The 12410-nt window shown below is 37.0% G+C and overlaps 1 protein-coding gene across 1 annotated transcript; it reads left to right on the top strand.

Annotated features, from left to right (window-relative positions):
• Window positions 1-6315: 6315 nt before the first annotated feature.
• On the top strand, window positions 6316-8534 carry LOC137715507 (glucan endo-1,3-beta-glucosidase 14). Its single transcript, XM_068454856.2, has 3 exons — window positions 6316-6513; window positions 6766-8058; window positions 8296-8534. Exons 1-3 carry the CDS (start codon window positions 6444-6446, stop codon window positions 8328-8330), a joined length of 1398 nt encoding a protein of 465 aa, XP_068310957.1. The 5' UTR covers window positions 6316-6443; the 3' UTR covers window positions 8331-8534.
• Window positions 8535-12410: the final 3876 nt, after the last annotated feature.

Genomic DNA, 12410 nt, shown 5'->3' on the forward strand with positions numbered 1-12410 from the left:
ATTCAAGTTCTCATTTAACCAATATGTATTAGCTAATGCCCTATCAAATATCTCATAAATTATGTTGTTATCAACTTGGTTATTACACCAAGTAAAATGAACATCATAAGCATTTAGAGATAAAAGGTTTCCTCTGTTTAAAAAATTGAGGAACTTGGTCATATAAGAAGTTGTAACTTGGCAACCACCCTTCTTCTCAGTTATGTCTACTATATTATTGAAATCCCCCATTAAGCACCACTATTTATTCTTAGAGTATGGCACCATTACAATGCAAATAACGAGAAGTAGAAGCGATAACAGTAACTACCTTGCAAGAGTTCCAAACTAAACAAAGACCACCAGCCCTACGAGTAGGGCTACAATTAAACATCTTATAAAAAAAACCTTCCATAAAAGTTTCCATATACCTTCTCCGCATCAATTTTAGTTTCCATTAAACAAAAAAGAACTCAATTTACCTTGGAAATTCTTCAAGAATTAAAAAGGACGCATCCAGAGTGGAAAACCGAGCTTGAACAAAACAATCTAACTTTTCCCCAACCTAATTTAACAAGGCCAAGAAAAACCCCAAATTTTCGAAAACCCTAACCCTAGAACTTGAAATTAATTCTAAAAAACCCAGCAAAACAAATCAAGAGTAATAAAACAACCTCAAAGATTATAGAAAAACAAATCAAAACCTAGAAATAAAGACCTAAACGGCAAAAAGAATTCGAAAATTTAAAGTGGGAAGCAACGGTGAGAAGACGAGATTGATAGAGAGAAATTATCAAACCCCCAAATCATCAAACTAATTAGCACACTAATTAACCCGTAAATTAGCATAATTGGGTAGAAAATTACATGCAATAAGAAGAAGGGATCCTGGATTTTGTTTGGCACCGGGATCCTGCTCGACTTCCACCCCTTTTGTACTGTTTTTATGGTTAGCAGTAGAGCATGGAATTTGCTGCTGAGAAATTAGGCCAGTAAAATCATCCATAGTGAAACTTTTTATTGATTTTATACAAAATCACCTATATAATATATATATAGATATATGTGTGTGTGTGTGTGTGTGTGTGTGTGTGTGTGTGTAGAGGTTAAAGAATGGCTTACTTGCAACTCTTTCTCACAGAAAGTAAAATTTATGGACTTGATGTATTAGAAAGTACTTTTTAATGATCAAATTACTGTATGATTATTCTTGTAAGTATTAATTTTTTAAAATGGTCTTAGTTTTTTAGTTGAAGGAAATATTAATGTGGTAAGGCAGGTAACTCGTTTACCATTGGGGACGATGGTGAATTCCTAATTTGAAATTACGGGTATGAAGGCCGAGAATGAAGTGAAAATACTTGAGGGAGATAGAGATAAAGATGAGAATGGCATTACCCATCATCGCTTTGACTCATTGCCAATCCTGCACACATGTTTCCTAGGGTTTCAAGGCCTAAGCCTTGTCCAAATCCCAATCCCAAAACGCAACACACATACGAAATAATATCCAAAAACAAATAGTCTTCGCATCTCCAACAAATTCTTAGCGGAGAAGGAAAGAGATGTCCCAACGAAATATCCTGCATGCAATCAACAAATTGTAGTTAATTAAATGCGGGCAACTTACCACCGCATTAAAGTGACAAAGTATCCAAATAATCCCAAACACTTGGGGTGTATAATGTGTGTCGACATGCACCTCTGTATACGTTTTGGTAACCAGAAATTAATCTCTGGCAACCAACCAACCTAATGAATGTTGGGACCAAATAATAGCCCATGCACCTGCCTCTTTTAGCGTTTACTGCTGCCCTCTAAACAAGTTAAAGTAATGGAGTTAAATTTGTCTCCCTTTCCCAGCTGAACAAGTTTGAGCATGATTCACTAACTTCCACATTTCCTCCCAACTACACTACCTACTTCTAACGTATTCAGTAAGAAAACCAAATTCCAAATATATATGTATAGAGCATGGGAAAGGGATGACCTCTGCGCGCGTTGTTACCTCAGCACCACTTATGGTTTTTCCTTTCTTAATCGATGGGGATAGGAGAGATTTAGAGCCAAGATTGGAGAAAGAATGACCACACACTTGTACAAGAAGTACCACACATAAGGGTTATGCGAGATTAGCCTCTCTATCATTGTCTAAATGTGCATAGCGCCAACCCTCTTCTGGAGAAAAGACGATCTGACCAAATCACCACAAGATCAAAACCTACATAGCCAGTTTGTAGTAGTTTCGTTAACAATATTTCATTACAAAGCATGTTCATCGAAAAGATATTACTTATGAAAATGCACCTATAAAGTGTGTTTTAAAATGTCTCTTAGTTAGATCTAGGTCCCCAATGATACAAAAAGCGTTTTTGTGTGTCAGAAAGCATGCAATTTGATTCAACGTTATAAGTTAACAAAAAAAAACCCCAAATAACTAATCATACTACTGAATTTGAGAGACTCTTGCATGGGCCTGGAGTTATATTCCTTTCTTCCATATCACTCATTATAATCACATGAGATTTAGGAAGAGAGGGACACACGCTTAGGGAAAACTGAAGTCTTTCCTCTTAATTAATTTGGAGATATCCAATTGGTAAATATTTGTTTGTGTTTTGGGAGAGTTAAGGTATCTTATGTATAGGCCTCAGCTACTTAGGGGTTAGATTGATATGTCTCACAAAGTAACAAATCAATGATGACTACGAGAGACCAGCAGAGTACCTGGTTAATGAGCCGTTGTAAATGATAACGTTGTTGATTCTCTGATATTCTTTCAACCCTAAACCATAATTGGTAGGGTCTCTATCTAGCTAATCCAGCTACTTAAAAACAAATGAGTTGTTTGGTTTCACATGATCAAACCAGGGAAGGTAATTAACTAAAATAATACAAAATTAATGCTTTCGGGAAATGATTTTTAAGTAATACGACATGTAGTACAGTTGCGGAAAATACGAAATTGAGCAGTTTTGAGCACGCATGCATCTGGTCAGAATAAGCCATGCTTACAGCTTAATTAATTTGGATTTTCCAAACTAAACCAACCCAGAATTTGCATACATTATCCCTTGCCTTGAACTATTTGGAATTTTGGAGCAATGTGAACCAATCTACATACACCATAACAAAACTTGTGTCTTATGGCCTCATAATATTATAATTGATGGTTTTAATATTAAGCAAGAAGATATTTATAGGGGCTCAATATTTATCTAATTCATTATTGTACAATTATATACTCTAGTTTTTTTTTTTTTTTTTTTGGGACGTAATTATGTACTTTAGTTGTTTTGGACAATTGACATGACAATCTAGCCGCTATCGTTTGGACTAAGATTCTCTCTGGATTTCTTTCATTCGGATCCTTCAATTATGGAGCTAGAGAGAGAGAGATATGAAGAAAAGGGAAGAAGAGGGAAGAAAATGAACAAAAGAAGGTTAAAATGTAAGAAGATGAAAGGTGATAAACATGAGAAGGTGCAGATGGACGAAGATGAACAAGAGAAGATGAAGGTGAACAGGAAATTAATTCTTGACCGTTTGATTTTCGGTTGAACGAAGATGAATAAAGAATCTAAAAGATCCAAATAGAAGAGATCTGGAGAGGATCATATTCTTTTGAGTTTATTTATTTTTGTGTCTCTTTTCCTTTGTGTCTTGCAAAATGAATAAATAACTCCATTAAGATTTAATTCTCTTCTAATACATGTGAATGTGGTTTATGATCGAGCACATTTGATATTCATTAATTAATTAGCTCAACAATCTGAACAATATACGTTAAAACATAATACATATAGTTGGAGTACCACATTAGAAAGAATCATACGAAATCTTCTTACATTCTTTTCTTGACAAAATGTTGTACGGCATTGACCCCAAAATATTATAAGGGATTATATTCACACACCTCAAATACTTTTCTCATACCTTTTTAATTTTTTTAATATTTTCTACACACCACTAACACTTGATAGAACAATATTAAAAAATTAAAAAGGTGTGGGAGAAGTAATTGAGGTATGTGAATATAATCTCTCAATATTATATGTTTCGTGATGATGATTCATTGATTGATAATAAAATAAAGGTATATATTAACATAGAGTTCCATCCATATGGCTGACTTCGATTACGGACCAAAGATTATTTTTGTTAAATGAGAGTAAGATATTTACGAGTTTTAAAATACCAAATACGGATCAAATAATATTTTGTTAAATGAGGGTGAGATATTTACGAATTCTAAAATTCCAAAAATCTCGTGTTAAACAGTTATACTACTAAGTGTTATTAACCCACGAGATACATTATGTTTTAACACGAGTCAATTAGCTTTCGCAAGACCTTAAGGCCCTATTTGGCGAGAAAAACTTGTGTGGGGCTTGGCGTGCCATTGGATTTTATTGAGTGGTATTACAATCCAATCAAAATTCACCACAGTAAGTCTAAATATAATCTTTTATTTTTAAATTTAAAGCTCTTATAAAAAAATTTCTTACTAATTAATATACACCATAAGAATAATTTAATGGTTTTTTTTTTCCTCTTCTCCTCTCTCTCTTTTTTCTTCCCAAATTTTCTCTACTGTCTTCTTCCCCACTCTGTCTTTCCTTTCTTCATATGAATATGGGAAAAAAAACAATTAAGTCATCTTCTCCCACTATCATGAAATGGAAAAAAAAAAATCCAACACACATTTCATATTTTACAAAAGTTGTATTTTTACAAGAGTTGTTCGTTCATTTAAAATTTAATTATATATTTTTAACAATATTATAAATAATAATGAACGTTTTGATATTTTAAACACAAAACTTACTACAGTAATTAAGATTGCAAATGTTGGAAACCCAGTGACCAAAACCGGCTGTTGATACAAGGTGAGTTCACATACCTGAAGAAAACTATATTTTTATATATACATTGAGGAAGGTGAAAAGTTAAAAAGGAAAAATAGATTTTGAAAAATATTACACAACAAAGGAAAAAGGAACAAACTTCCATCTCCATTTTCCTTTTTCCCAGCAATAGAAAGGACTTGGGAAGAAAATTTGAGTGGCTTAATTTTTTTTTTGTCATATTCTTATGAAGAAAGGAAAGGAAGACACGAGTAGGAAAAAAAAAACATTAGATTAATCTCATAGAAAAAATAATTATGAGAGCTTTAAATATAAAAAAGTAATAAAAGTTTTATATTGTAGAATTGTCATGCGGTGAGTTTTGATTGGATTGTAGTGCCACTCAGCAAAATTCAGTGGCAAGACAAGCCCCACACAAGTTTTTCTCCTATTTGGCAGATCAGATAAAAGATCGAATAGGATTAGTTATACGGACTCGGGTGTTTGGCGTTCACTCGTACTAAATAAGCGCCGATTAATTTAACCGGTCAGATAGGATAACACGGTATACACCCGCTTAATAAAACCAACCAAAACGCCCAGATTATTTGGTCGGGGAAGAAGAATATGGGAGAGAAAGGGAGGGAGTTTGTGGGGTGTGGCAGAGAGAGCTGGGGAACAATTATTTGGGATTCTTCTGTAGTCGGGGAAGAAGAAGGGACAGAGAGAGGGAGGGTGTTTGGGGGGTGCGGAGAGATCTGGGAACAAAAAAATGATTACACTTTTTTTTTTTAATTTTTTTTTAAGTTTGATTCCTCCTATCTAGTATAATACCAAACACAACATAAATAATACAGTCACTAGTCCGATACTGCACTAAACACCCAACTAATTTAGTCAGTACTATCCGGTGGCTATTTAATCTATCTGATAGAAATAATCAGTACAGTCCGAGTTACCAAACGAGGCCTAATACTTCGGAGAAAGCAAAGAAAACAAAGCATAGAAGACAAACCAACGTTCACATTTGGGACATGATTGAAACAACACTCATTTCCCCCTAAAACATCATAATTGCAATATCCGTGCAAGCTCCATGCAGCAAGCAAGCAATGGATCTGACGCATCGTGACACTGACAAGTCGGCCACCAAACGCACAACCCCTCAAACGAAAAACCACATATTCCATCCGTCTGATTCAATCAAGCGCCACGTGTACGGTCAAAACAAAGATAAACCCTGATCAGATGGGGTAGGAGACCCATACTAGAATTTATTCAAAAAACCAAACACCCAACACCAACAGCATGCAACAAACAACGGTCGTGTTGATATGTGCTTCCGCCCGTTGCGAAATGTGGGAGCGGAAATAGCCATTTTTCTGCCATTGGCAGATGTCTCTCTCTCACGTGGGTCCTACAAACTGAATCCCACCTCCTTCCCTCTCTTTTCCCACTAACCCCACTCCCTCCCTCCCTCCCTCAATCTCAATATCTCCACTCCACCACCTTGTAATATTTCAGTCTATAAATAAACCCTAAAATACTCCTTAACAAAAACTCCCATCAACCCTAATCATTTCGTGCTCTGCTTCTCTCAGAAACCAGAGCATCGGCATGGCCACCTTCCCATTCCCTCTCTTCCTCTCTCTCCTCCTCCCAATCTTCGCCTTTGCAGCTTCCGCTGGTACGTAATATTTTTCATATATGCATATACGTTTGTTGAGATTTTCTAGCATGCACCGCTTTATAGTATATATATCAAAATCCTTGTATGTTATATATGCTTGTTTATTAATTTTTTGATCCTACGTTCAACTGTTCATTAGTCTTTTGCATGTCATAGTACAATTTTTGTACATTTTCTGCTAATTAATTACCTTGATGTAAAATGAAACTCACTAAGTTTAATCGGTTTGTTTTTGTTTTTTATTTGCAGAAACAGGTACTGTTGGAATAAACTACGGCCGGATAGCCGACAACTTACCGCCGCCCGAAAAAGTGGTGGCACTCCTCAAATCCCAAGGCATCAACAAGGTGAAGCTCTACGACACCGACGCCACCGTCCTCACGGCCCTCGCTAACTCCGGCATTAGCGTCGTCGTCGCCCTCCCCAACGATCTCCTCTCTTCCGCCGCAAGCGACCCCTCGTTCGCCGACAAATGGGTCCAATCCAACATCTCCCACTACCACCCCAAAACCCAAATCGAAGCCATCGCCGTCGGCAATGAGGTCTTTGTCGACCCAAACAACACCACCCAATTCCTCGTCCCCGCCATTAAAAACATCCAGTCTTCCCTCGTCAAGTACAACCTCAGCTCCATCAAACTCTCTTCCCCAATTGCCCTCAGCGCCCTCAATTCGTCGTACCCGCCTTCAGCCGGAGCCTTCAAACCCGACTTAATCGAACCCGTCATCAAACCCCTTTTGGAATTTTTAACCAAGACGTCGTCGTATTTGATGATAAACGCCTACCCGTTTTTCGCGTACGAGTCCACCTCCGACAAGATTTCTCTCGACTACGCTCTGTTCCGGACCAACCCGGGAAATCCAGACTCGGGTAACGGCCTGAAATACTACAGTTTGCTAGAGGCCCAAATCGACGCCGTTTTCGCCGCCATGTCGGCTGTGGGACACGGCGACGTAAAGGTGGTGGTGACTGAGACCGGATGGCCCTCCAAAGGTGACGAGAACGAGATTGGCTCAGGGCAAGCCAATGCGGCGGCGTATAACGGAAACTTGGTGAGGAGAGTTTTGACGGGAGGTGGGACCCCCTTGAAGCCAAAGGACCCACTCAACGTCTATCTATTCGCCCTGTTTAACGAGGATCAGAAGCCCGGGCCCACATCGGAGAGGAACTACGGACTGTTTTATCCGGACGAGACGAAGGTTTACGGCATAACGTTTACGGCGGCCGGCCTGAGTGGGGACCAGTCATCTCCGGCCAATGAGAGTAAGGTTCTGGTCCCGACTGCGTCGCCTTCCGCCGGGAGCACGTGGTGCGTGGCGAATGCGAAGGCAGGGGAGGAGAAGCTTCAGGCCGCACTGGATTATGCTTGCGGGGAGGGAGGAGCTGACTGTCGTCCGATTCAGGAGGGGTCCACGTGTTTCACTCCTAACACGCTTGAGGCGCACGCTTCGTATGCGTTCAACAGTTTTTATCAGAAGAGAGCGCGCGGGACTGGCACGTGCAATTTCGGCGGAGCTGCCTACGTTGTTGCTCAACCTCCAAGTACGGAACACTCTCCTTTATTATTTCATCTCTAAATTTCATGATTTAATTAATTTAATTTTATATTATTTTACTTTTCTTAGCATACCAAATTAATGGCCTGTACTAAAATTGATCAATTGTTACTCAAAACGGTGATGGATTTTGTTTTACGAGTAATAATCTAACACGCAATTCCACGTTAAAATGGCTCTATACTAAGCATACTAAATTTGTTTTGTTTTGTTTTGTTGACAGAGTATGGGACGTGCGAGTTTCCGACAGGTTACTGAAGGAAGAAATTAAGATGAGGGTTGTTTTAGTTTGATGAGTAATTATTCTGATAGGAGTCTGATGTTAGTTGGGACTTATCTTATATTTTAGTGCTACATTTATATGGATTATAGAGCAGTAGGCACCCATTTTATTACATTTGTATTTGCATTTATTTATTTATTGTTATCATCATTATTTAATGAATATAGTAATTTCGATTAGTTGTGTTTGATTTGACATATTTCTCGATGTATTACGTCTCCAATCTGCATTTCCATTGCCTTTTGTTTTTGTCAATGTCAATTATCTTATGGTAGGCTACAAAGCTTCTGTTCAAAATTAAAATATATGACATAATAGTCTTATTACTTATGTAGAATAATAAAAAAAAATTAGATTGTTATGCATAAGTTTTAAGTTACTCAGGTGCAACATATTTATCGAGAAATGAATATGACAGAGATCTATTTGTGCATTTTCTCGTAATATTTTCATTAAGCTTTTGTAGATTGGGCTCAATGGGCTCGGTTGTTGTTCAAGATCAGGCAAACCTGGGTTGATCTTGCAAACCCAAAACGTTGTCCTCTCTCTTCTGCAATTAAATGTGATCGATCCCAATTAGGATTCCGGCAATTCTTGTGGGATTGAAGCATGTCTATGATGTTTTTTTTTTTTTTTTTTTTTTTAAACAAACGATATTATCTATACTAAATAAAAGGAGGGGTTACAATGTGCTAGCAATAATGTGGTTCAAATTCACTTTTAACGAGAATGGAACCTAGGAGGTGTTTACATCGTGCTAGCAATAATGTGGTTCAAATTCTCTTTTAACGAGAATAGAACCTAAGACCTCACATTTACAAATAAAGAAGAATACTACTAGACCATAGTACAAAGTGACAACTATGATGCTTTTAGGCTTCCAAACCCAATTTTTGGTTCTATATGAAAAGAAAACACCTGCCAATTTAGTGGGCGAGGGTTGCAATTAGACATGAAAAAATTAGGCACGACACGAAAAGTTAGTGGTTTTTGGGTTAAGCAATAAAAAGTCGTGTTAATCGACACAACTTATGTGGGGAGCATGCTGAAAATCTAGGACCTAATTACGTTCTTTGGGAGTCTTAATTGAATGTGGGTATGTCAATATGTGGCTGAATAACTAAGAATATATTGCATTTTGGGTATGCATGATCTGAATTTGTCATTTAACGATTACAGCCAAGAAATGAGCCTTTTTGACATTGAAAACAAAGTCGTGGCAATCATTAAGTAGTCAGAATCCACAACAAATCAAACGTAAAGGTTCCATTACCATTAACGAGAATGAGATTGAATGATTCTCGAATTCACAATATTATAACAAATGTACAATCATTAATATCCAAACCTTAAATGTTGAACTCTAAACTCATCATATTATATCAAAGATTGAACACTTATTTATTTATTTTTTTCGATTTGCAACGCTGACAAATGCCTTATACCAAAATGTATTTTTGTATTAGGAAAAATGTATTACATACACATAATATGTTTTGTATAATTGAGGTATACGCAAGTTAAAATCCAAAGAAAATGTTTCTGGTACACCATGAAGAGAAATGTGAGATCTGAATTTGAAAGATGACTTCTTTGTACCAAAAAAATTAAAACAAAATAAATAAAGTTACCGCAAATTACTATTCCACCCTTTTAATCATTGCCTCCTTGCCTACACCCATTATTCGTTGGCCTTCAAGTTTTCAACCCCTCTCCTCATTCACCCAAACCAAATTCCCAACACAAAGCAGTGAATATAACTCACCAACAAATAAAGAAAATCATATGATAAAATAACAACCAAGAAAAAAAGAAGGGTAAAGTACAAAAAATTACCTTAACTATTGGTATCATGACACTTTCATACCTCATCTTTTGAAAACCCATCAAAACCCCTCTTGCGGAAGAAGAAGAAGGAGAAGGAGGAAGAAGAAGAAGAGGAAAAAAAGGAGAAGGAGGAAGAAAAGTTTTTTTTTTTTTTTTTTTTTTTGAATACCCATCAAACCCCAAATCCACCACTCTCATCCATTCTCCATATTCTTTTCCGCACCCATCCTCCACCTTCTCTGCGCACCCATCTTCCTGCCGACGAGATTTGGGTTTTTTTTTTTTTTTTTTTTTTTTTTGGGTTGCAAGAGGGAGAAGAGGGGGTGGGGAGGGGGAAACTGAGTGTGGGTGTGCGGGAAGACAAATTGGAAATTTTCTTTTTTTTTTTTTTTTTTTTTGGGGTTTGCAAATGGGGGAAGAAGATGAAGATGGGGGAGAAGAGAGAGGAAGGGGAGGAGGGGGTAGGGAGGGAGAAATGAGGGTTTTTTTTTTAACTTTTTATTATTATTTTAATATTTAAAAAATATTAAATAATTTTTTTTTAGTTTTTAATAATTTTTTTAATAGAAAGTGGGTCCCGAATCAAGCAACGTCAGCATTTAACTGAAAAGTAAACGGCCAAGTAACATAAGGTATAACATTGGACCAAATTCTAAAGATGAGGTATGACATTGTCAATTTTAAAAGATAAAGTATGAAAGTGTCGTGACACCAATAGTTTAGATAGTTTTTTGTACTTTACCCAAAAAAGAAATGTACTTTTGTATTCACAAAGCAGTTAATAAAGGGGTGTGATATCCACACACTCCATTTTACTTCTCACACACCCTCCTAATTTTCGGTCGTCGGATCGGATGAAACGAAGAATATCAACGAACATAAATTAATAAGGGGTGTGTGAGGAGTAATTTGGGGTGTGTGGATAACACATCCCTTAATTAAATGATGTAGGAGCAGTGAACTCGAACTTATGACATTTTTAACTTATAAATAAAGATAATTATTATTGAACCGTAGTTCTAACTAACAAAGTATATTTATGCTTGAACACATTAGAAAAGTCAAAAGAATAAGGGTCATTTGGTAATTTTAAATAGAGTAAATTACACAAAACTACCTTAACTATTGGTCGAACAACACTTTCATACCTCATCTTTTAAAAGTGACAATGTCATACCTCATCATACGAATTTGTGACAATATCAGACCTCTGTTAGTTTTTCTGTTAAATACTGACGTAGCTTGAGACAGGACCCACTTCCTAATCAAGTGAATAAAATTATTAATAAATTAAAAATAAATTATTTTAATATTTTTATTTTAATACATGTGGGACCACCCCCAATAATTCTCTTCCTTTCTCTCCTTTTTCTTCCTGATCCGAACCCATCTCTCCCTTTCTTCCCTTTCTCCCATGCGTTCCATCTCTCTCTTTCTTCTCTATCTCTCTCACCTTCACCTTCACCTTCACCTTCATCCATTCTTCATCTTCTTCCTTCGTCCATTCTTCACCTTTTTATTTAAAAAAAATTTGGACCAAAAAAATCCAGTTTTTTTTTTTTTTTTTGGCAGCGGGTGCCTGGGACAAGAGCGGCGAGGCGACGAGAATGCAGGGCCTGATTTGGTGGGGCTCGACACGGAGGATCGACAGGTGGGGAGGAGGGGTGTGTTCGATTTGGGAGTGGGCTCAGGTGGGGAGAAGGGGGTGGGGAAGACGGGTGGGAAGGGTTTCTGGGTTTTGGGATTTTGGGATTTTGGGGATGCAGGTGCCCAAAGAGAGAGAAGAGAAAGAGGCGAGAGAAAGAGAGAGGAGAGAGAGAGGGTGGTGGAGGAAGGTTAGGGGGGAGGGACGGGTGGGAAAGTTTCTGGGTTTGGGGGATGTAGGTGCACATAGAGGGAGAAGAGAGGCGAGAGAGAGAAGAGAGAGAGGTCCTACAATTTTATATTAATTTTTTTTTTTAATTTTTAATTTTTTAATATTTAATTATTAAAAATATATTTTATTTTTTTTTAATCCATTTGGATTAGTAAGTGGACCCGTCTCTAGCTACGTCAGCACTTAACAGAGAAATTAACAGAAAAACTGACGAAGGTCTGACATTGGCACAAATTCGTAAGATGAGGTATGAAAGTGTCGTTAAACTTAAAGTTTAGTTAATTTTGTGTAATTTATCCTTTTAAATAATTTGATATTAAACTCGTAGTAAATTGGCACTGAAAATTAAAAA

This window comes from Pyrus communis, chromosome 3 (assembly GCF_041283825.1).
Source record: "Pyrus communis isolate YQ-2024b chromosome 3, ASM4128382v1, whole genome shotgun sequence".
In the NCBI taxonomy this organism is placed as follows: Eukaryota; Viridiplantae; Streptophyta; class Magnoliopsida; order Rosales; family Rosaceae; genus Pyrus; species Pyrus communis.